At 40.3% G+C, this 20,917-nt stretch overlaps 1 protein-coding gene and 1 long non-coding RNA gene across 7 annotated transcripts in view; both read left to right on the forward strand.

The window, feature by feature from the left end:
* The window catches only part of LOC104925574 (anaphase-promoting complex subunit 1), a 40,990-nt gene extending 30,016 nt beyond the window's left edge, over positions 1-10,974 (forward strand). The window contains exons 36-43 of the mRNA XM_027278540.1: positions 999-1,076; positions 1,221-1,288; positions 1,412-1,550; positions 2,068-2,154; positions 6,726-6,821; positions 7,735-7,924; positions 9,647-9,778; positions 10,058-10,974. Coding sequence (XP_027134341.1) covers positions 999-1,076; positions 1,221-1,288; positions 1,412-1,550; positions 2,068-2,154; positions 6,726-6,821; positions 7,735-7,924; positions 9,647-9,778; positions 10,058-10,200 — 933 coding nt within the window. The 3' untranslated portion in view covers positions 10,201-10,974. The remainder of the gene's footprint in view (positions 1-998; positions 1,077-1,220; positions 1,289-1,411; positions 1,551-2,067; positions 2,155-6,725; positions 6,822-7,734; positions 7,925-9,646; positions 9,779-10,057) is intronic.
* An 8,794-nt stretch (positions 10,975-19,768) lies between these two features.
* LOC104925570 (uncharacterized) overlaps positions 19,769-20,917 on the forward strand; it is a 73,012-nt gene continuing 71,863 nt past the window's right edge. The window contains exon 1 of one of the 6 annotated variants that reach the window (XR_003461650.1): positions 19,769-20,176. This is a non-coding gene — a long non-coding RNA (uncharacterized LOC104925570). The remainder of the gene's footprint in view (positions 20,177-20,917) is intronic. The other 5 variants (XR_003461646.1, XR_003461645.1, XR_003461647.1 and 2 more) reach the window with 5 other exon arrangements.

Raw genomic sequence — 20,917 nt, forward strand, 5'->3', positions numbered from 1 at the left:
GATGGCTCGTGACTGGAAGTTTACAGAATTAAATTTCAGAACAGCTGGAAAAAATCTTGTAGAGGAAAAGTGAACGAGCAGCAACTAAACTTCCTGTAAAGACACTGAAGTTATTTAGGCCAATACACATATGTCAAAACACCCACACCCATCGTTCTCTATGTGGGCCCTGCACACTGTTGGCATCTTTTAAATGTGTCAATACGGGTTGATGTGTATAATTTTTACAGAACACACTGCTGTCCTACGATATTTCTCAGCACTGATGCATGTCGGCTATTTAAACAGGCAACAGTTTCATCACACTTGCCCCCCCGTATTGGCACTTTTGACACTTTGTAATGCAGCCGATGTGTGTTTTTTCTGGAAGCTTTCATAGCCACAGTGGATTTTTGGACATCTTTGTTGCCGATAGAAGAGAGATACAGGAAATGAAGGAAAGAGATATTCAACAAATTTTCCTGGAAAGACTCAAACCCGACCCGAATTTTGTGGATTTAAAGGGATAGTGTGGATTTTTTAAAGTGGGGTTGTATGAGGTACTTATACATCGTCACAAGTCCCAGCACCAAAGTAGAGCAAAGCACCGCAGTGGACAGGGTCACCAGAAAAATATATTATTTAATATCTTTTATATGCTATAGTGAGCATATTCTCTGTGTTACCTTGCCATTCTGGCAATACATTGTCTCAACCATAAAACGTATGTGTTCCTGCCTAAGTCCACACTGTTAAAACATACTCACTGCAGCGTACAGTTAAGCAGAGCAACCTTCCTTAAGTTGTAATGATGCAACTCATTTTTTATAAATCATTAGTTTGAAACTAGCTAGCAGTTATTTAGTACTCCTGTGAGTAATCTGTTTACCTGTTTCATTGGTGAGTAATACCCAGAGTATTGCTCATATTGCAAACTGTGTGAAAGTGTGAAACTGTGCATACATGACGCCTGTTGGCGCTTGTTCATGTTGTCATGAGAGACTTTCCTGTTGTTCCAGGAGACCAAGTGGTACGATGAGACGACTGTCGAACTGATGGCTCCCACCATGCTCCCCGAGCTGCACCTTCTTAAACGGGTAAAGCCTGAGAAAGAACATTTAACGGCTTCTGGATTTTTGTAGGTCCAGTGAGACTAAACTGTTCAGTGTTACTTCTAAGTATTTGTAGATAAATCAAGCACACCCTGAGTGTGATATCTAATTTGTGTTTATTTAATGCAGGTAAAAGTGAAGGGGCCACGATACTGGGAGCTGTCCGTGGACCTGAGCAAAGAAACGCAGCATCTAAAGTAAAGTATAGAGGATGGAGGGAAACGTCACCATCACTCAAATGAAACCACTGATCACACATTGAGGTGGGAAACTCTCATCTCCTGTATTGATTAGATCCACTCTGTATATTGCTCCCTCAGGTCCATCCTGTCCAGAGATGGGGTGTTGTATGTAAAACTACGAGCCGGCCAGCTGCCTTACAAAGACGACCCGCAAGGCTGGAAGAGCCTGCTTGCCTCCACCGTCAACCACCGCAACTCTGGAGTCAGAGCCTTCAAGGTAAACACAGTGATGTCACACACGCACGGAATAAACAATTCACCCACAAAAGACCCACGATTGTATGTATGTCACCTACAGTGTTTAAGCTTGATTGGCCTTTCATAACATATCCTTTGTTTGAAACAGAGCAACACAATTTAGGAAACAGGACCGCCCCAATAACAGACTATAAATAGAAGCGAGTGGAATTGAAGTGACCTCCTCCCCAGTGGCTGGTTGCGTCCAGTCTTGGCAGGTTGTCACTACAGGTTCAGCAGGCAGCTGTGTGGTTGACAGACTATTACTGGTTCCCTGATGGCTTCAGTGTACACTGCCAATACATGTGGAGGTCCAGAGGGGGCAAAAAAAAAGCACATTTGTTATTCCACTTGTCCTCCCCTCTATTGCCACATGCTCCTTGTACCAATTTCTTCCATTTACACCTCTGACTCTCTTCCTTAACTGTCTTGTGTCTTGTTCTTTGTTTTTCTTTAATAATTTGAACAGTTTCTTCTTCTTTTCTTTTTCTTTTTAGCCTGAAGCCATCTCCACATTCACCTCAGAGCCGGCCCTGGTCTCCTTCGCTGAGTTCTTCTGTAAAACATCTGAAGGAATGAAACACGTGAGTTGTCAGAAATTGCTGTAAGGTGCTCCTTGATTGCATGCCCTCACAGCCATTTAGATCGATCAAACGTAATGAGTCTGCTGTCTGCTCCACCAGTCTGAAAACAAAACCATCTTTTTCATCATCCCGAATGCCAGCTCAGTGAATTACAGGCTTCTGCATGATTTTTGAGTCGGTGTAGTGTTATTTTCAAAACATGTATAAACAAAAGATAAACATAAAACCCTGAAAGTTATCCCAGGATTTGGTTACACCAGCTATTCATAAATTCATCCCTGAGTTATTGTGTAAACCATCCTGAGTTCTTTGCAACTTCAGGATCACAAGCTCAAACAAAACCTCCAAGTATAACCGTTTAAGCATTGTCAGTTCTTTGTGATTGTGGTTATTGCTTCTTTATTTATACAAGGAAAAAAAACAGAAAAAAAATATCCAAAGTTTTGTGCTACTTGTGTATTTTATGATGAGTTAGAAATATCCAATTACATGAACCAAACTGCGGTTATTCCGTCTTTGAGTTACTGTGGTGGAAATTAGTATTCATCATGTTTATTACACAGCTTTTCACATGAAATTGGCAGTAGAAACTCAATAAAACTATAAAGATGAAGACATTCCAATAAAAAAAGTGGAAAATTTAGGAAAATTGCACTAAACCAGCTAGTTCCAGATTGATTAGTTCAGTGATTCGTGCTAATTAGAGTCCGCTTGGCGACTGCATGTTGGCACGTTAGTACCTCCACTCTTTGGAAAAAGGTTGCCCACCTCTGAATGTAAGTAAACGAGCCGTGTTACAAAGCTATCACACAAGAAACATCTCAGGATGGGCGGTGAGCTTTCCCAAGATCCTTGCAACAGCATTGTTGAGTAACATAGCAATGGTACTGGTTTCTGACAGATTTCTCAACTCCTAAACGCTCCCATGAGCACCGTTTAGACCATTATCCACGAGTGAAAGGAACATCACTCCATCATCAACCAACCACCAGAGTAGCCCAAGAGCCAATGGAAGCAGTAATCATACCGCCATGGTCAGCATCACCCCGGAAGACTCTATTACTGGAAAAAAAAAGGCATGTTGAGGCTTGTTTAGAGTTTGCACACACAACATTTTGAGAAGCCTGTAGATTACTGGAAGAATGTGGCGTGGTCAGACGATAAAAAAACAAACTGATGTGGCAGAATCTAAATTAACGGAGGGAAGATGAGCGAAGCAGTGTAACAGGAAATTCTTGAAAAGAAGAAGAGGTTGACCTTTCAGCAGGATACAATACAAAACGTCCTCTAAAGGAAACTGTCAGCTGATTCCAGAGGAGGAAAATAAAGGTGTTCGACTGGCCAAGTCAATCCACGAGACTTAAACGCAATGCAACATTTGTGGAAACAATTGAAGATTCACCAGTGGGCCTGAATCTTCAAAATTTGTAGAAAACTAAACCACTTGAGCACAAGAAGAGTTTCTTCGTGCAGGAAGCGTCTCGTCATTGCAATCAAAGGCTTCTAAGCCGCGTATTAAATAAATCAGTGTTGGGGTGTTCAATACTTTTTTCCTTTTTCTTTATATGTGTAGTTGTGTTGAGTTAATACCATGTCTGATATGCATTTCAAGTGAGTAGCTGCTTTAGAAATCCGCTTAATGAAAGTGTCAGTTCAGATGTGTCGCCATATTATTTCACAAACTAACGTTTGCTTCGTCATTAGGTTTGGTTACCCGGCAACTAGTTAGTGTAAATATTTAGTAACATCTACTTGAGAACTAGTTTGTGTGTGATTTTATAATGTGTAAATCTTAGCTTAGTTATAATGTCAGTGTTTACTAAGTTTGAACAGGTGGTGCACAAGGTTCCTCTTGTTCTGAGTTTATTGACAGGAAAACACCGGGGTAGTTTAGTCAATTTTCACAGCTTGTCTAAAAGTATTAAGGAATTTGACCATGTAGTTGGCATGTATTTTATAGCCACGTTCGTTGTATTATATGGTTGTTTTCAGTTCCCTTCCCGAAACCCTTTACATTGACATTAACAAACCAGGAAGGAGGCGAGTTTTTACTTCTCGGAGGTGCTCTGATTTTATTAATGGAAAGTCATTGCAACAGTTTTATTGTAGCCACAAACTGAGCACTAATTAAGCAACACTTTGCTCAACATTAGTTTTGAGTTAGTGTGGTCGATCTGGCTCTCGCTGCAGAAACCCTCTGCTCCGTTGAAACACTGCTCCCAGGCAGCTGGTTTAACGATGGAAAACACCCAGGCATGTTTGCCAGACGTATTCGCACCCTGCATCCCTGCATAGCATGTGTCCTGAATCAGGTGTTCTTCAGTATAGTGTCTTTATGAGCATCGTCATATCTTGTGACAGACACCATCCTATACCACAGGAATATAATATTCAAGCATCTAATAGTCCAGGAAAAAATAATTTTACTGAATGTCAAGGCTGTTATCATATATGAGCCTTTAATAACATTAATGTTTGTCTGTAATAAACAAAATCAATGTGTATCATAGTTGAGACGGTTTCTACGGTTCCACAGTGCCTGTGGTCTCGATAAAGATCTCGGAAATATTGTGAGAAAGACGTTCAACCGTGACTTTGACGCAAAATGACCGAACCAGATACATAAACAAGATTAATGATATGATATGCAGTTCTTTACACATAAAGTTCAGTTTACTAGGCACGTGGAGCACTGCTCAGCCTGTGGAAACAGTTGAGTAATGTCTTCTGCGGCTCTGGAGGGAGCTTTCCAGAGTCAGAAAAAAATAACCATGTTGATGTCATGAGACTTAGAATTTTGTGTGGAGTTGTGTAAGATGTGGGCAGTTGGACGTTGTGGGGGGTTTTAAGGAAAGACACGTTTGAGATGTGTGATTTGAATTGATTGTGATTCAAAGTCAGAATCTCTCAGCCTCAGCCTCTGTTGCAATGATTTTGATTATTCTTTTTAAAATCTGTCTCTTGTGAGCAGTACTAAATCGCTGGAGTGCCAGCTCAAATATTCTCAGCTAAATAAACAGCATTCAGTTAAAAAAAAAAGAAGTCTCCAGGTATTATTTACTACGACTTGGCTGATATGCTTCAATTGGGACTGTGTGCATGTGGTTTGATCAAATTTGACATAAGCAAACAGCCCGCTGTCATCAGACTTTTATTAACTAAATGCTGTTTGGTCCACAGAAATATGTGACGACATTTTTTTTCCAAATGAGCCTCGCCACATCAGACCAGCGAGAAGAGCAAAGAGAAAAGCACAAATACAGACATTTCTCATGTGAAATATCCCAAACTGTTAGACGTGTGTGCACGTAGGACTTAGGAAAATGGATTTTTGAGGTCTAAATTTAGCACACTACTGACATTTTTCTCTACTGCAATGTGGCATGGATAGCTCATCTCAGTCAATATACACTACTCACGAAAAGTTAGGGATATTCAGCTTTTGGATGAAATTTCAGAGGTCACCTAACCGATAACCTTTACAGGTGAACTTAATTTGATCTTCTCTAAACTTTTGAATGCACACGTCCAACTGTTCAGTGTTTCAGTACTTCTTGCATCACGTGCTGTTGGTTAACCGCAAAAATCACAACGAGTGTCTGATCCATGAATCGACCATTAAACGTTCTGCTTCAGTGACAGTTTGTATGATCAATCGTGCTGTTCACATTTTGACATCACGAGACCAAGATGACGCCTAACAATCGATCAACAGCACCTGGACGGTGCGAGGCTTCAAACGGGATGTACTCAGAGGGAAGTTGCCACTGAGCTTAGAGTGTCGTCAGCAGGTTGCAATAAGTCGACTCGTGAACAGCATGAGATGTCATTGTTGAGCTTATTTTTCTGTTTCAATAAATAGTTTGAGATGAAGAAATTACCGTTGCATGCTTCCACTAAAATGTCCTACTTTTATAATATAATATCACTTAACTTTTTACGTTTTTCATAAATTTCACCCCAAAGTCAAATATCCCTAACTTTTTGTGAATAGTGTATATTGTGTAGATCGTCATGACTAATGCGTAATATGCTTATCAATCACTTGACAGGTCACTAGTCCACATGTGCAGTGAAATGTAAGAAAATCTGTCATTTTGTAGTGCTAACATTCTGTAAATAAACTTAACATCATGCTGATTTTAAGTCTTAACTTCATTAATAAGGTCTTCCAAGTCATTTGAAAGTTATTAATTTTCTGTTTTTTAAAATAAAAAAACAACAAACTTAACAGCACTTGCTGGCATTTAAGGAGCATTCATGCTTAAATACCAAACAACAAATGAAATAGGAACTCACACAAACAGGATCAGGATGCTTACATGCAAATTTATCAAAAGGTCTGCAAAATATAGAGAAATAAATTTAATATGACATTTGATCACAATCGAGAACCTAAGCTGTAACACATCGAGAGAAGCGGCAGAAAAAGGATGATTGTTGAATAACTGTAGCTACTAAAGCTCATTGATCTACATGTAGTGAAATGTTTATTATTTTATAGAGTTGACATGATGTGTTCACTAAACCTGTTCCACTCTTCACTCACTCTGCCTGTGTTGTGTTTGCAGAGGGAGGATTCTCTCGTGTTGTTCTCTGCGATGCTGTATGAATGCGTGACGCAGGAATGTCCAGAGATGCTGCCGACGTATATCGCAATTGAGCAGGTAACGCACAGAAACGCACACACACAAAAGTAAATGTGCATCTGAGCAAAAATAATGATAACAAATGAAACCTAGAACCTACCTAATTTCCCTTCGGGGATGAATAAAGTTATATATCTATGAAAGAATAAAATGAAGGCAGGGTGTGACCCCTGTGAACATTAGTTAGGTGAAGTATATTGGAGTGTAAAGCAGTCCAGTGTTTGGTATGTGTTGTTAAAGCAGCTATACTTCTGTCTATGAACAACATAATTGGCTGGAATTATGCTGCTGCAGATGTGTACGTAAAGTTTTATGTCTAACTGAGAGGAGTACACTCAATGTACGGTGCGGACCTGCACGTCAAGCAAGCTGATTGGTTGAACCAACATCCTGTCAGGAAGTTTTCTCCTTCAGACAAGAAGACAGGAAACTAAATTTCCTTTTCATGGAGCTTGATATTGTTTCCCATCTTGTTACTGTCTGTTTACATAGATAAGTTAAAGTTATTTCACATTTGTTTTAGCGGTTTGCCTGCTGAGTTTTCTTTACATTGTGGTTTATTCAATGTCACACTATGCCACCAGTTCATTATAAAAGAAACAAATGTGTCAGTACAACACCCACGCACAACCACGTTTGATTACTTGCAGCCCAGAGAAATATAAATCCAACTTAACGCACTCAGCAACACACTGAACTAATAACAAATCACAAATATGAAGGTAATTAAACAAACTAATAAAAAAGGTTCACAGGCAGAAATCCCAGATCTGACTCAGCACCAAAGTCTAAACACTTTTTCCTTTGTTAGCAGCCGATCTGACAGTCAAATGCAAATCTGTAAAGTTTTGAAATTTCCACTGGAAAAACTGGCAGAGGTAGAAATCCATTCCACCAGCGTGAAGATGTATTGACCCCAGTTGTGTTTCAGGCGGTGGGCGCTCTGCGGCGTGGTGACCTGCTGCAGACCTTCCCCTTGTGGCAGATGCGTCTGGTGGTGGAGTTGTGGGACAGCAGGGTGCTGCGGGGTCCCGCCAACCGCCACGACGCCCTGCTCACCTCCGAGTTTCTGCCTGTCATGAAGAACATGGTGGATGTAGCGCTGGACAGCTGGCTCAAAGGTGAGGAGATTTTATGTTTTTGTATCTTTTTATCTCACATGCCGGCATAGAAACGTCTATTTCTTACTAAATTTGACACTTTTATAAAAAGTTTTTGCAGAGATAAGTTGCCGTTATCTCCTTCCACCTTCATGACTCTTTAGTATATGATGTACCACATGCAGTGTCTGAGTCAAGGGTTTGTTTCGAGCACTTGATGAGCACAAAACTCCCCCCCTTCTGTTCGCCATGATTCTTGCGTAGGTGTTGTTTTGGGTGGTCAGAGTCCTTCTTCTGTTTGGAATTACCCCGGTCTGTATTTCTCTCTCCTCCATATTTGTTTGTTTCTCATGCAGATTTCCTGCTTATGTCTGCGTCTGTCCCACATTGCTGTTGACTGTCTGAGTGTGATTTGCATCGCAATGAAATCAACGCCAAAAAGACGATGAATAATGTTTAAGAAGCATGACTTCTTTACGTAATAATTTCTACTTACACGAGACCAAAAGTTCATTTTGGCTCTGTTTTAGCAGCACTGTCACTGGCTGAGTATGTCACTCTCTGGACGTACTTCAGCGTGTTTTCCTGTAAGGGGAGTAGCACAGTAATGTCAGACACATTCCATTACTGAGTTGCGCACACACACACACATGCACACACATGCACAGTAATACAGTAATACACACACGCTGAGAGGCGTGGGAAACAGGTGAAGTGTTTGGACAGGACTGTGATCATGTCAACAGTTCAAACATGCCTTCACTTTCATGTTTGATGAAGCCTCTTGGCTCTGGCAGACATTTCAAAGTAAAACCAAACTAAGTTGACCTCAAGCACCAGGAATGTTCTCTGGAGCTCCTCCATGAATAAAATGTGTGTCTGGATCTATCCTTTTTTTTAGGATTCTTGTTTCTCCTCCTCTACTCTGTGTCTTTCTTGTGAATTTGAATTTGTGCATGACAGACACTGAAATTTAATGTTTTGTTAAAATTTCACAAGTCATCCACCTTACACTTGTTGAATGTGTCTATCATTAATTCTGTCGGCTGTTTTTCAAGCCAAGTGTAATGCATATATCCAAAAACTCCAAATTCTTCTAACTTGAATCATCAATCATAAGTCACGCCGTTTCAGCCTGATGAATGGCACCCGTTAATGATGAAGTATGTCTTCATGAGATTTAATCATTGGCTTAATCAGCGCCACTAAAACTGCATAATATAAAGTCTGTACTGCAGTTTCCACTTATTTTGCGGGCAGGTTTTCAAGACTTTCCCGAAACTACGACTTTGCCACCGCTGAGCTTCTAGTTCTGCTTTTACAGAGGACAAAAACATAACACATGCACAAGTGTAGTTATTAGTAATAGGCTACACCTACTGACGGTATGTCATCAGAGCCGAGTTATACTGTGACAGAAATAAAGAAGGAATGGTCTGACACATTGTCAACAAAGTACAGAGAGTAGATCAAGGGACCTTGACAGCCTACTAGCTGATGTTACACAGTAATCTGACACAGCAAACTGTAGAGCTGGGCTGTGAGATCAGATCACCGGGGTAGTGTTAGTGTTGTTGGACAAGTGGTAAAGGTAAACAGGCTTATTAGCAACCTCTATGGACATAAGGTCGGAGACAAAGAGACCATATTGTAGATAAAAGTAATACATTTATTTTAATGACAGCTGTTGATACAAAATTAAAAAATCTTGCATGCCTTGTGTGTGTCTTTATTCTCTCCTAGACAACAGCGCAGTGTTGAGGTCCTACATGAGGGGTGAAGCCCTTCCTAAGGATGCACAGTCCATTGTTTTGGCCTGCTTCCTGGTGTACCGGTCCATCCCTTGCCTCAGGAACACACACACACAGCTGGAGGGTAAAACAAACTCATTCGCACCTTCACAGCTTTGACTACGTACACTTGTACTTAAATGTAAACACTAAGGATACTGTTCAAACACAGCAGCAGGAATATAACTCCCTCGTAAAGCCTTGAACTCTCACTGCTGTAGATGTACAGTGACTAAATGTAGTTTTGAATTCCTAGTATTAATTATTTCTTCTTTCCATCATTAATCATCTCATTATTTATCTTGTGACTGCTGAAAGAACATATCTAGTTGTTAAAAGTAGCACTCTCCCTCTCTCTCTGCAGGTTGCAGCTCACTTGGAGAGTTATTGTCGCGCAACAGCCACTTGGGCATCCCTCTTAGAGACCTGCTGAGGCTGGTACCCATCCTGTTCGGCTCTGCATCCGGACCACAGACACTGCAGGGCTTCCCTATGCAAGCATTTTGATCCTGGTGCTCAGTACTAGCCCATCTGGCTAGTAACCACTCAGAGATGCAGTTCATAGCCTTACGTTCCCACTGCGAGCACAGGTAGGACAGATAACTGATTTCCACCTGCAGGTGTGTGCCGTAAGTGGGACAAATGTGACCATAAGAGGTCTTGTGTCTTACTGTGGCATGGCTGCCCTGCCTCTGAGAGGAACTGTTTTGGAAAATCCAGACTTTGAATTGAATAACTAATATTATAGTTTGTAAGATAATATTTCTATTTAGTTGTTGTTGTTTTTTTACAGTTAGGCTGCATTAATGATGCAGTACACGTGCCAATTTTGTGGTACAACAAATCCAGACTTATTTTGATGTGTACCACTTGCTCAAAAGTTCAGCGGCAGACAACTTTTCTCCACCGCCAAACAAGGACCGAAAGGACTGGTCAGTACAAAGTGGAAAGGACTTTGCTTGTTGAGAGCTGTAGAGCTCTCCTAAATTCATCTCACTGTGTCGTGAGGAAGAGGACACGACAGCAAGACAATAAAATAGAAACATACAGACACGCTTCATGAATACTGTGGTTTATTTCGTGTCTTGATGTTTCCCCATGAGCCTCAGTCTTTGCAGCAATCAAGATATCAACTGCCTTTATTGTTTTGTCTTTCTTTTTCTTTTTTTATGTTCACCAATTTGAAGAAAATCTTGCGGGGAGGGAAAAAAAAAGTGTATTTCTGAGATATCTAACATTTCACCCAAAAACCAGTTGCTCATTAAACCACTTAGAGAACCACACTGTATCTGCACTATAACTGAAACTGGTCAACCTTCTTATAGTGTCTGCCGTGCTGTTTATTCAGCACAGATCTTTATGTGCCAGTCTTCATGCACTGCTTTGGTCAATATTTTAAATGAGTTGAGGATCAAAACAGGCTGTCGGGTTGTTTTTTTGGGGGGGGGTTTTGTTCAGGTGGTTCCCTACAAGAACGGAGTCCCCTAATCTTACCGTGGTATTTTTGTAATAAAACAATGCACTTAACAGATATACGACTGAATTTACTCAGCTTTTGCACTTAATGGGAAGTTGTCTTTCGGTTTTGCTTGTTTTGTCTTGTACACTTAATGACTCAAATAAAAACCAAATAATGCCTTTTAAATTGCTTTGTGAATCTCTGAAACTGTGACCAAGCTGCCATCCTCTAATGTTCAGTTCTGTAGTGATCCAACAACCAGGTTCATAAAAAACAGTGATAACTGGAAGAAATGCACAAAACAAACCAACTTTGTTGGAGGTGATAAAAAACAAAGAAACCATGTCTTGGCAGCAAGCTGAGTCCAAAATTCAATAAGTTTTTCTTGACAGAAAACAGCCTGGTTACATTCTTACCACATTAACACACAAGTTTTCCAGGTGTTACAGCAGATGTTTGTACCAAAGCACTAATCTAACCACTCATAGCCAGACAAATCTTATTATGTTTTGTCCATAAATCCAGTTTGGTTTTAGTAAAAGAGAGTTTCAGTTATGAATCAAACAAAGTCACTCGATAAAAGTGATCAAATGAAAACTTAAAAAGTCCAAGAAATTCAGTCAGAGGCAGTACACACTGTATTGTCAACAGTGTTGGGTGTTTTCTTGAATACGTTCTCACAGTTGTGTCGTTAGATTTTTCTCATGCGTCTTAATATAGTGTTTAGCCAACAACTTCGAAACCCAGGACTGTGGGACTTTCCTGCCAGATACCAGTCCTGCAGTATCTGATGGTGGAAATCCCAGATTGTCACCAATATCTAATTGCCCACTTCTGAGTCTAATGTCTAACCGTCACATGAGAATTTGATGGGTGTTTTTTTTTTTAAATAGACTTTATACCAGAGGCTGTCAAACTGTGAGGTGATGGAGACATCGGGCAAAGATACTGTTTGAGGTGAAAGGGACAGGTGGTCTAAAGCTGGGATGGTAGTTATTGTAGTTTGGCCTGCTTATCAATAAGACAGTGAGGTAGGTGGCTGCTTTTAAAACCAGTTCTTTTGATGATTTTGACTGACCCCCCACAGTGTCAGACTTTTAAAAACCTCTGTCTTAGCTCTTTTAAAGGAGTTCAAAACTCTTGATTTTGATGTCTAGCTGGGTGTAGAAGCCCTAATGTGATGCAGTTAGTGTGTGGGAGGTTGTGCAATGCGTCTTAGGCTCCGAGCCTCAGATCATTTCTAACAGCATTCCAAAGCAAATAGAAAACATCCGAACAAACAAGTGGTCCACACCCTCATCACAGAGCCACAACACACAGAAAAGCTCCCTCACACTGAGATCAAACCCTTTTAGATGCTAAAATATTCATTTTGTACAATGAGTTTAGCTGAATGTTGTCTGAGGGTTAATTCACCGTAACTTGTAGCTGAAGTAAACATTTCATATGATTCAGCATCATTTACCGACCTACAAATGGTAATATCTCTTTATGAGTGGTTGTCAGTCGTTAGCTATGCAGAAATCAGGTCATAATGATGGATCAACTGTCTTTTCTATCTGTTGTAGGTCTGCTCTTCCTCATACCAAGTCTAATTCCCTTGGTCTGGGCGGACAAAACACAGGATTTGACACATCTGTTAAGCTCTGAATTTGCTGGTCCACCCACATTGAAACACCATTCTGCTTCCTGTTGAACAAAGTATTAAACAAATCTTCTCTGAGGGATTTAGTTTTTTCAGCATTTTAACCCTGAAAAGGCCCAAAAATAGCAACCAGACATGACTCAAGTACTTTGTATAGTTTAAAAGAAACTTGTAGAGCAACAACTGCATGGACTCAGACTTTTATTTTGCCACAAGAAGACATTTTGTGGTTATTTCTGTTATGTCTTTGTAGCGTACTTCCTGGCTTTTTATCAACACTCAGAGTTCCTTGGGTGGATGCTTGACATGGTTTTTGTGTCCACGAAGATGGCAGTCACGCCTAGATGATGAATTGAGATTAAATTCAGCGTTAATGCTTTAAAGGAGTGGTAAATATATCAAAATCTAAATAAACAGGCAATCATTTGTGTTTACTTACACACACTATCTAGGGCTTGAATCTTCTCACTAGGACCCTATGTCGCCTTCATTGACCTCCCTCCAGCATGCCACCCATGTAGTATCATGTTTGACTGGGTATCAAGTATCACACAGTGTAATTTGCAAGCTAACCAGTCCTAGAGTGTCTTTGCTGTGTGCTCAGCTCGTTGATAAGATGTGTGTGGTTTCCTGGAAACGTGTGGCGATTAACAAACATGTCTTAACAACATACCAGGGACATTCAGATGACATTAACCAGAAACCTGAGAGTCGGAGGCCAACAGGAAGTGGGACACCCAGTGGGTGTCTTGGTGTGTCTTTAAGATGATCAAAGTCTGTTGGTTTTTATAGTCCTGGAGTCTCTACTGACTCTTCTTTCCTGTACTTGTATGAGCTACTGGTATCCTTGCTTATGTGGTGCTGCAGGGCCAAAGTTTCAAAGTGAAGGGCTAAACACGGGGAAAGGCAGAAAATGAGGATTTTACTAGCCAAGTAGTGCCTCATGCTGACAAGGAGACACTTAGTCTAAAGCAGTTTGGTTACTGCAGCTTATTACGAGATGCAGGTTGTTTGTGGGTGCACATGCTTCTCCGTTTCGGCCTTATCTCTCGAGGGGTATCTGCCTGTTTGGATGTCTGGTGGAAACTATGGATGGAGACTAAAAAGAGGAGTGAAAGAGGGACATAGGATAAAAGAGTGAAAGTGAAACTAACTTCATCTAGTCTTCATTTCACACTGTTTGCTTTCTAAATTAAAAATACCAGCAGATAACACTCAAATAGGAAGCATGTTAATTACAGATAAAACTATCCTAAGACTGCCGTTCAGGAACTATGAGGCTGACTTTCTCACAAACTGGGAGGAGATGATACCTCCCTTAAACGTTTCAATTGTTATCTTGATCTTGATTTGAATCAGCCCTGAATATACATGGGCCGCACAGACTGTAGAGCTTGAGGGTTGGCGACACGGACCCATTGTGTACTCTGCAACAATGGGTAGTCTATCTCCACCACTGTTGTTATAGTTGCCATTAAAAGGCCTGATCCTCAAGTGATATTTATGGTTCTTAAAACAATAAATCCCACTAATTTTGGTAAAGTCATAGCATAGCATTGTCTTTGTGGTGTTTTCGCCGCCTACTGCATCTTTTCTCTCACCCCCCAATTCAACTTTCTCAGTCTAGAGTACGCCAAGTTATTATTATTTTTTTGTCAGTTTGAATAGAAATGAAGTCCAATTTCAAACGAATGGGAATTGAGCAATTGGGACAACAGCATTCTTGCTTACAGCTATATAATTAATCTGCTGTTGTTCATACTCATTTATACCTGTGACATAAATGCCACTGGTATTGAAGGGCTTGCTGAGATAAGACCGTTCTGATTGGGGATGGCCTTGGACATTGACTAACCGGTAATCTTGAGGGTTGGTCTGCAAGCTACAGTAAGTTCATAGTTTGCCCTTAGATCTCCAAACTTGCCCTCCAAAGGTTATCTTCATATTCAATATTTAAATGGTTGATTTCATGACACAACAGCAGTTCCAGTATGCTCATATACACGTCTAATGGATTACTGGTAGTGGTGTAATCGTTCAGTCATACCGCTATCATTTTTAAATGATTTTACAATACTTTGTGCAATATTTTGTTGACGCAGTGAGTAATTACTTCATACCGTATGCACAGCAACAACAGGAACAGCTGAAACTTAAAGTAACATTGCTACCTACTCTATGCTGGAGGTCACTTAATTTGTGTGGTTTGGAAATCAGTTGTAAAACAAACCCAAGACTAACAACAAAAGGCGGCAATACAACAAACTTATCTCACAACCTCAAGCAGAAAGCACCCAGTAGAGTACAGGAACCCAAAAATCAAAACAGCTCTAAACCAAAATTATGTTGTTTTGCATTTTGTCACGCTGTCAAGAATATCATTGCAGAAATATCGGGCCATATCGCCAACCCCTAACTGCTGGACTCCATCGGGCACGGTGTTCCAGTTGCGCCAAGGTCGTATCATGGGTGTTCTAGACAATGTTTGTGACCCTACCAGAAGTGGTGCTCTGCTCTGTGGAGAATACATGACTGTTCTATTATTGATGGATACCACAACCAACAGCATCAATCAGCACAAAGCAGACTGAGCTGGCTGGAAGACAGACATAGAATCTGGTTGTTTTCCAAAATAAAACACCCTTCTGATCGTAAAAACCTCATGGTGGCCTCATGGTTGAAGCGCATAAACAAAGGAAATATGGCCAAATCTGAGGGTGTTAACAAAGTCTGGCAGACAAAATGCTCCTAGTGGGGTTTGAAGCCACTTGGAGAACAAACTGAAACAGCGTCTTGGCCATGACGTTACAGACGTGCCTGGTGGGATCCAAGCGAAATGCTGGGATACTTATATACCCCAAATTCAGAGCCAGATGGGTAACCACTTTTCAACGTCATATCGTCCCTACTTGGGTTTGCATTGGTTTTTTGGGTAGTTCTAGCGGGATACTTTAAAAAGCAATGCCTACTTCCTGTCAACTTCAGCAGTACCATGAGCCTAAAGTTATGATGACACGTTGGAATGTCCAATTTTTTGTAGTGTTAGGCCGGTTTTCTGCTTAAACCCATGGCAGACTTCATGTCTCGTAGCTTTGTAAGCAAATAACTTGCATACCACATTTTATCTTTGCCTGTCTAGTCAGGTCTTAAGTGGACATGTTGCTGTGATGCTCAAACAACAACAACAACAACAAAAAAGAAACTCCATAGCATACCAAGTGGAACCTCCACTCCTGCCAAAAATAAAAAAAAACAAAAAACTATTAAGTTATACTAGCTCTAAAGGTTGGGAAGTTTGTCTGAATGAATAATACTGGTGATATATATAGTTGGATTCATTGGTAGATTTGAATGTCTTAAAGAATGTCAGGTTGTGTAATGAGCGTGGGAGTTGTGTGTTGGGAAACCTTCATGGAGTCTAGTGTTTGTAAAGGACTGTCTGTCTGTATTGAGCCTGTGGGAAAAAGAGCGATGCCTCCAGGAAAAAAAATCCTGTTGTGTTTGTTTCCACAATAAGCCAATGTATGTGTGTCAAAGTGAACACGCCCTGCAACCTTGTGGCTCTTTTCACAATGTAACTTCACACACAGGAGCACAAAGTGTTGAATGCATTTTGTTTTAACCCTTACTTAAACAATTAAATCCTGACTAGGGACCACCAAGGAGCCAGAGCTGAGTGTAATATCCTGAGTGAAGTGTAGTGGATTTAAAAAAAAAAAAAAATACTCCTTTGGAGTCTTTTCATCATAGCTGAGACAACAGACACAACATTTACAGATGTCTTCTCCTTTCAAGCTCCACTCATTTAATCAGCTGGTTGAAGTCACTATTGTTTGATTTCGATTTTTGAAATGTGACCACATCAAGAAAAATCAAAGAGAAATGAAAACAAAACAAAAGTGAGTACAAATGAATCACCTGGTAAACATCAACAAGACTGAAAACAAGTCCATTGTAACATGATTGTATTTGTTTTAAAGTACAATGACCCAGTCTGACAGATCTTTGTGTGATTTTCCATGACGGAACCCACGCCTTTGTAATTTTTTATATTTTCTAACACACTTGTTTGCTTTCTTGCCAAGGGTCAGATGAAAACATGAATACCACTCTCATACCTGTGTGATAAACATGAAGGGAAAGGGCGTGTAAGCTTAGCATAGCATAAAGAAAACAGCCAGTCTGGCTGTTGTAAAGCAACAAAATCCACTTGAAGGCACCTTTTAAAGCTCTCTAATTAACACATTATACCACACCTATATGTGGTTTTATGGGAGGCTGTGTGCTTCATGTGTCTGGCTAGCTGTTGCCCCCTGCTTCCATGGTAAGCTAAATTAATTGCATGTTGGCTCTTGCTTCATATTTGACAGACAGATAGAGAGTGGTGTCAATCTACTCCTGTAACTCTCTGCAGGAAAGCACGTAGATTTTCCCCACCTTTTCGTTTACAGGTTGTTACAGGCCGATCAACCCGAAGAAGCGAAAACCACTAATTGACTAACATTTTTAGAAGCATTAGAAGAAAAATACACATCATTTTGTGCAAGAAAGATAGTTTTTTTTTTCTAGTTTTTAATCCGTTTGTATCTTTGAACTCCATGTGTGGGACCTAACATGCTGATCGTAAATAGAAATCTTACTGTGTTGCTCTGTATACGACATTTAGGGTCATTTGTAGGACACTGTGATTGAAACATCTGCACTTGGGAGGAGTTCATACTCCAGCATGACAACACATCTTAACTTCCCTTTCCTCTAACGTCCATATTTCTTCACCATGTCAACCCTACAAGCAGAGTTTGCACTTCAAGAGATGTTACGTAAATCTAAACAGGAAATTTCTCACTCAGCATTTGTGCAGAAACTGGGCAGGTTTCATTTTGGTTCGTTAAAAACAGAAGTGTGTGTCCACACGAGGAAGTCATTATCTCCACCCTGAGCTTGAACATTTGTTGAGTCTTCCAAATAATTCAGAGCAGTGAAAAATACAGTTTCCCATCTGCTAATAGTCCTTGCCTACTTTTGAGCAAGGCATCAAGAGGGTAAACGAAACAAGCTGCAGGGAAGTCGCCCCAGCTTTTTGCCACAACTTCTGCTTTTAATTCTTCTGTGTGTGTGTGTGTTCATGAAAATGTACAGAATTCCCCTGTCTTTTTTAAATATATCTGCATAATGTCATGTATTATTAGCATATGAAACATGGGAGAAGAAAAGCACAAGGATGAAGAACATCCTCTACATGTGGACTGAATTCTATCTTTTTATGGTATTTGAATGGTTCTATTGGTTTATTATAGAGTGTAGTCTTATGTTGTAAACTATGATTTCACATATTTATATTGTACACTATGTTCTGTTCTGTTTTCTATGATTTTTGGCCAAATAAATTAAACTTTTGAAGCTTGCTGGAAAATCCAAAAACCAAATCCACTTTTTGTCCTCATAACTTGGTACATAACTACTATATAACTAGTTACTTTCAAATTATTAGGTTTGATTTACACTGCTTGGACTCCCAGGTGGGTGGAAACGAGAACTCGAAGGCCAATTATTGTAAGTTCTCTTGCATATATGTACCATAGAAAACTGTGGCTGTGCCACTGAGATGATGTCAGTCAGTCAGTCCAAATGACAGTAAAAGAAATGCACAGGTTTTCCGAAGCACCATTTTGAAGCCGTAAATACGATGCGCTGGCCAGCTAAAAATCGGCAAAGACGTGGATCATCGGTGGAGCTGAGGCACCTGGATGCTCAGATAAGCCATCTGTAACGGCACCAGATATTCTTTGTCCCCAGAGGTGGAACCCTACTGACCTTGGTGATCTCCCGTCGTTTTCTGTAGCGCCACCGTGTGGTTCATATTTAGTTTTTAATGAAAGTCTTGGTATCGGATGGATTGCCATGAAACTGGCCACAGTTGAACCAAATGATCCTCATTTTATTTTGTCCAATCCTTTTGCTTTCTGACCAGCTCAGCTGTAATGTACTAAATTTAGTCTCGGCTGAACAGGCCTCTAAACATCCTCAGTTTGGACACTTACCACAGTGGAAATAGGACAACACTGTCTTGGACTTTCTTCGTGGTAACCATGACATTTTCCTAGTTGTGTGTCACGTAATGTCCTCCTGCTGGTAATGTCAAATAAACTAAATACATTATTACAGAAGCTTCTCCCAGATGTTACTGAGCCACTTAAGTCACTTTATTTATCATGTTATTATTTATGTGTAAAGTTAACGTATATGTTGGGCAGTTTGCTGCAGATTATGGTAATGCCTTAAGGCAGAAAAAGGTGTGGCTAAGCACAGTAGTATAATATGCAAAGAAGTCAGTGCAGTTATGAATCGTTACTTAGTTTTTGACCTTGAATCATGTAAATCGTGGAGCAGGTTGAAATTTTAGACGGATTTTCACCTTTTATGACGCTGCAAGTTGTTAATATTTTAATAGATCATTGTTCGAGCTTCCCTTCCTCATTCCATCATGATTACATTGGGTTTTTACAAGAAGACTGGATTAAATTTATAGACACGAGTCAAAATAAGATACACTCGGCCTATTAAATTTATAGACACGAGTCAAAATAAGATACACTCGGCCTATGAGCCTGTGGTGAGACGGACAGGCCTTCATAATAAAACATCAAGCCCTCATCTCAAAATATTCTCCTATAAAAAAACTAATTTTCACAGTTTCACTGTCTTTTTTTATTTATTTCTTACACTTCCCCCAGATACTGAGATTTATGTGTGTTTTGCAGAAGCAGCACAATGAGTCGACACTTGTACTCCATTGTTGGTAAAGGTCAGAGACAGGTGTGTTTGTACCTTTAACCATTGTTAAAGGAGGCATCCATGTACCTCACAGTAATCTCTCTCTCTCTCTCTTTCTCTGTGTGTGATCTAGTTCAACACTGATGACAAACAGAGAGCTCCATTCATGATGGGGCTTCCTCTGGTGCAGCAAGAGAAAAAAAAGGGAAGGACTGACAGGAGGTGGGTGTGACCTAAAAATACAAAAATGTATTACACTGCAAGTCTCGCAGCCACCCTCAGTATGAATGGTGGAGCTGAAGTGGACAGGTCTGGTGGAGCAATTAAGAAAATGATTGAGGACACAGAGAGAGAGAGTGAGAAAGAGGGAGAAAAGACCCGCACATGGTTTGCGGTGTGTTGAGGATTTTTTTTTTTGTGTATTTTTTTGTATTTTTAGTACGCACTGCCAAAGTCTGAAAGTGAAAGAAAGAAATGTGTCAGGTCAAATATTTGGTGCAGATACGCGCCTCGCAAATGTTGGCTGAGTTTAAAAAGAAACAAAACAAAAAAAAGAAAAGAAAAAGACGTGCAAAGTTTGTGCCTGTTCGCCAGTGATGTTGGGGGTAAGTCTGTCAATTCATTTCCTTCTATGAATTAAACGCGTAAAAGTTTTCCACTTCACAGCTGTGCGCTCTCCAAAAGTCCAAACTAGGAAGCAACAAGTTTGTAACTTTCACACACACACACTGAATTACTGAATTTACACCGAGATTTCAAAACTTTTTTCTTCATTTGCAGAACTGTCATCTGTTCTGTGAAGTTCATGTTCAGGGAGCTTTGAGGGCCACGCACAGCGCAGTCATGCATAATGGGCGGTTTGCGCAAAGATAAAAGGAAGTATGCGGTGTCAGACAGAGATAGTAACCCGGCCTTCCTCTTCCTTTAGTATTTTTTTTTAAAGTTATTGAATGACTTATTGTGAAACGTTTTTCTTTGACTCGGTTGCACCCATTTCTTTCCTCTGTATGTGTGCGTGCGTGTGTGCAAGTATCCATGAATGCACAACAAGAGTCACCCGTGCAGCTTGTTATCATCACCAGCCCGCAGGAAACTTTTTCAATTCGTGTGCGATGTGAACACATCTTGTCACAGTCTGATCCTTATCGGCATGTGAAGTCTGGTTGGTGAGCGTCACCTCCTGGAAAGAGTCTTAACCAGAATGCAGTGGGCGTCACGTTTTTTAAAAAGTATGAAAACGTCTGCTGTAGTCAGGGAAGTCACTGGGAGATGCTGCGTTCAGGTGCTGTCGGATAAATGTGCTTGTGACTCACAATTAAGACTTCAAAACCACAACTAATTGTGCT

Source organism: Larimichthys crocea, chromosome III (assembly GCF_000972845.2).
Source record: "Larimichthys crocea isolate SSNF chromosome III, L_crocea_2.0, whole genome shotgun sequence".
NCBI classification, from domain to species: domain Eukaryota; kingdom Metazoa; phylum Chordata; class Actinopteri; family Sciaenidae; genus Larimichthys; species Larimichthys crocea.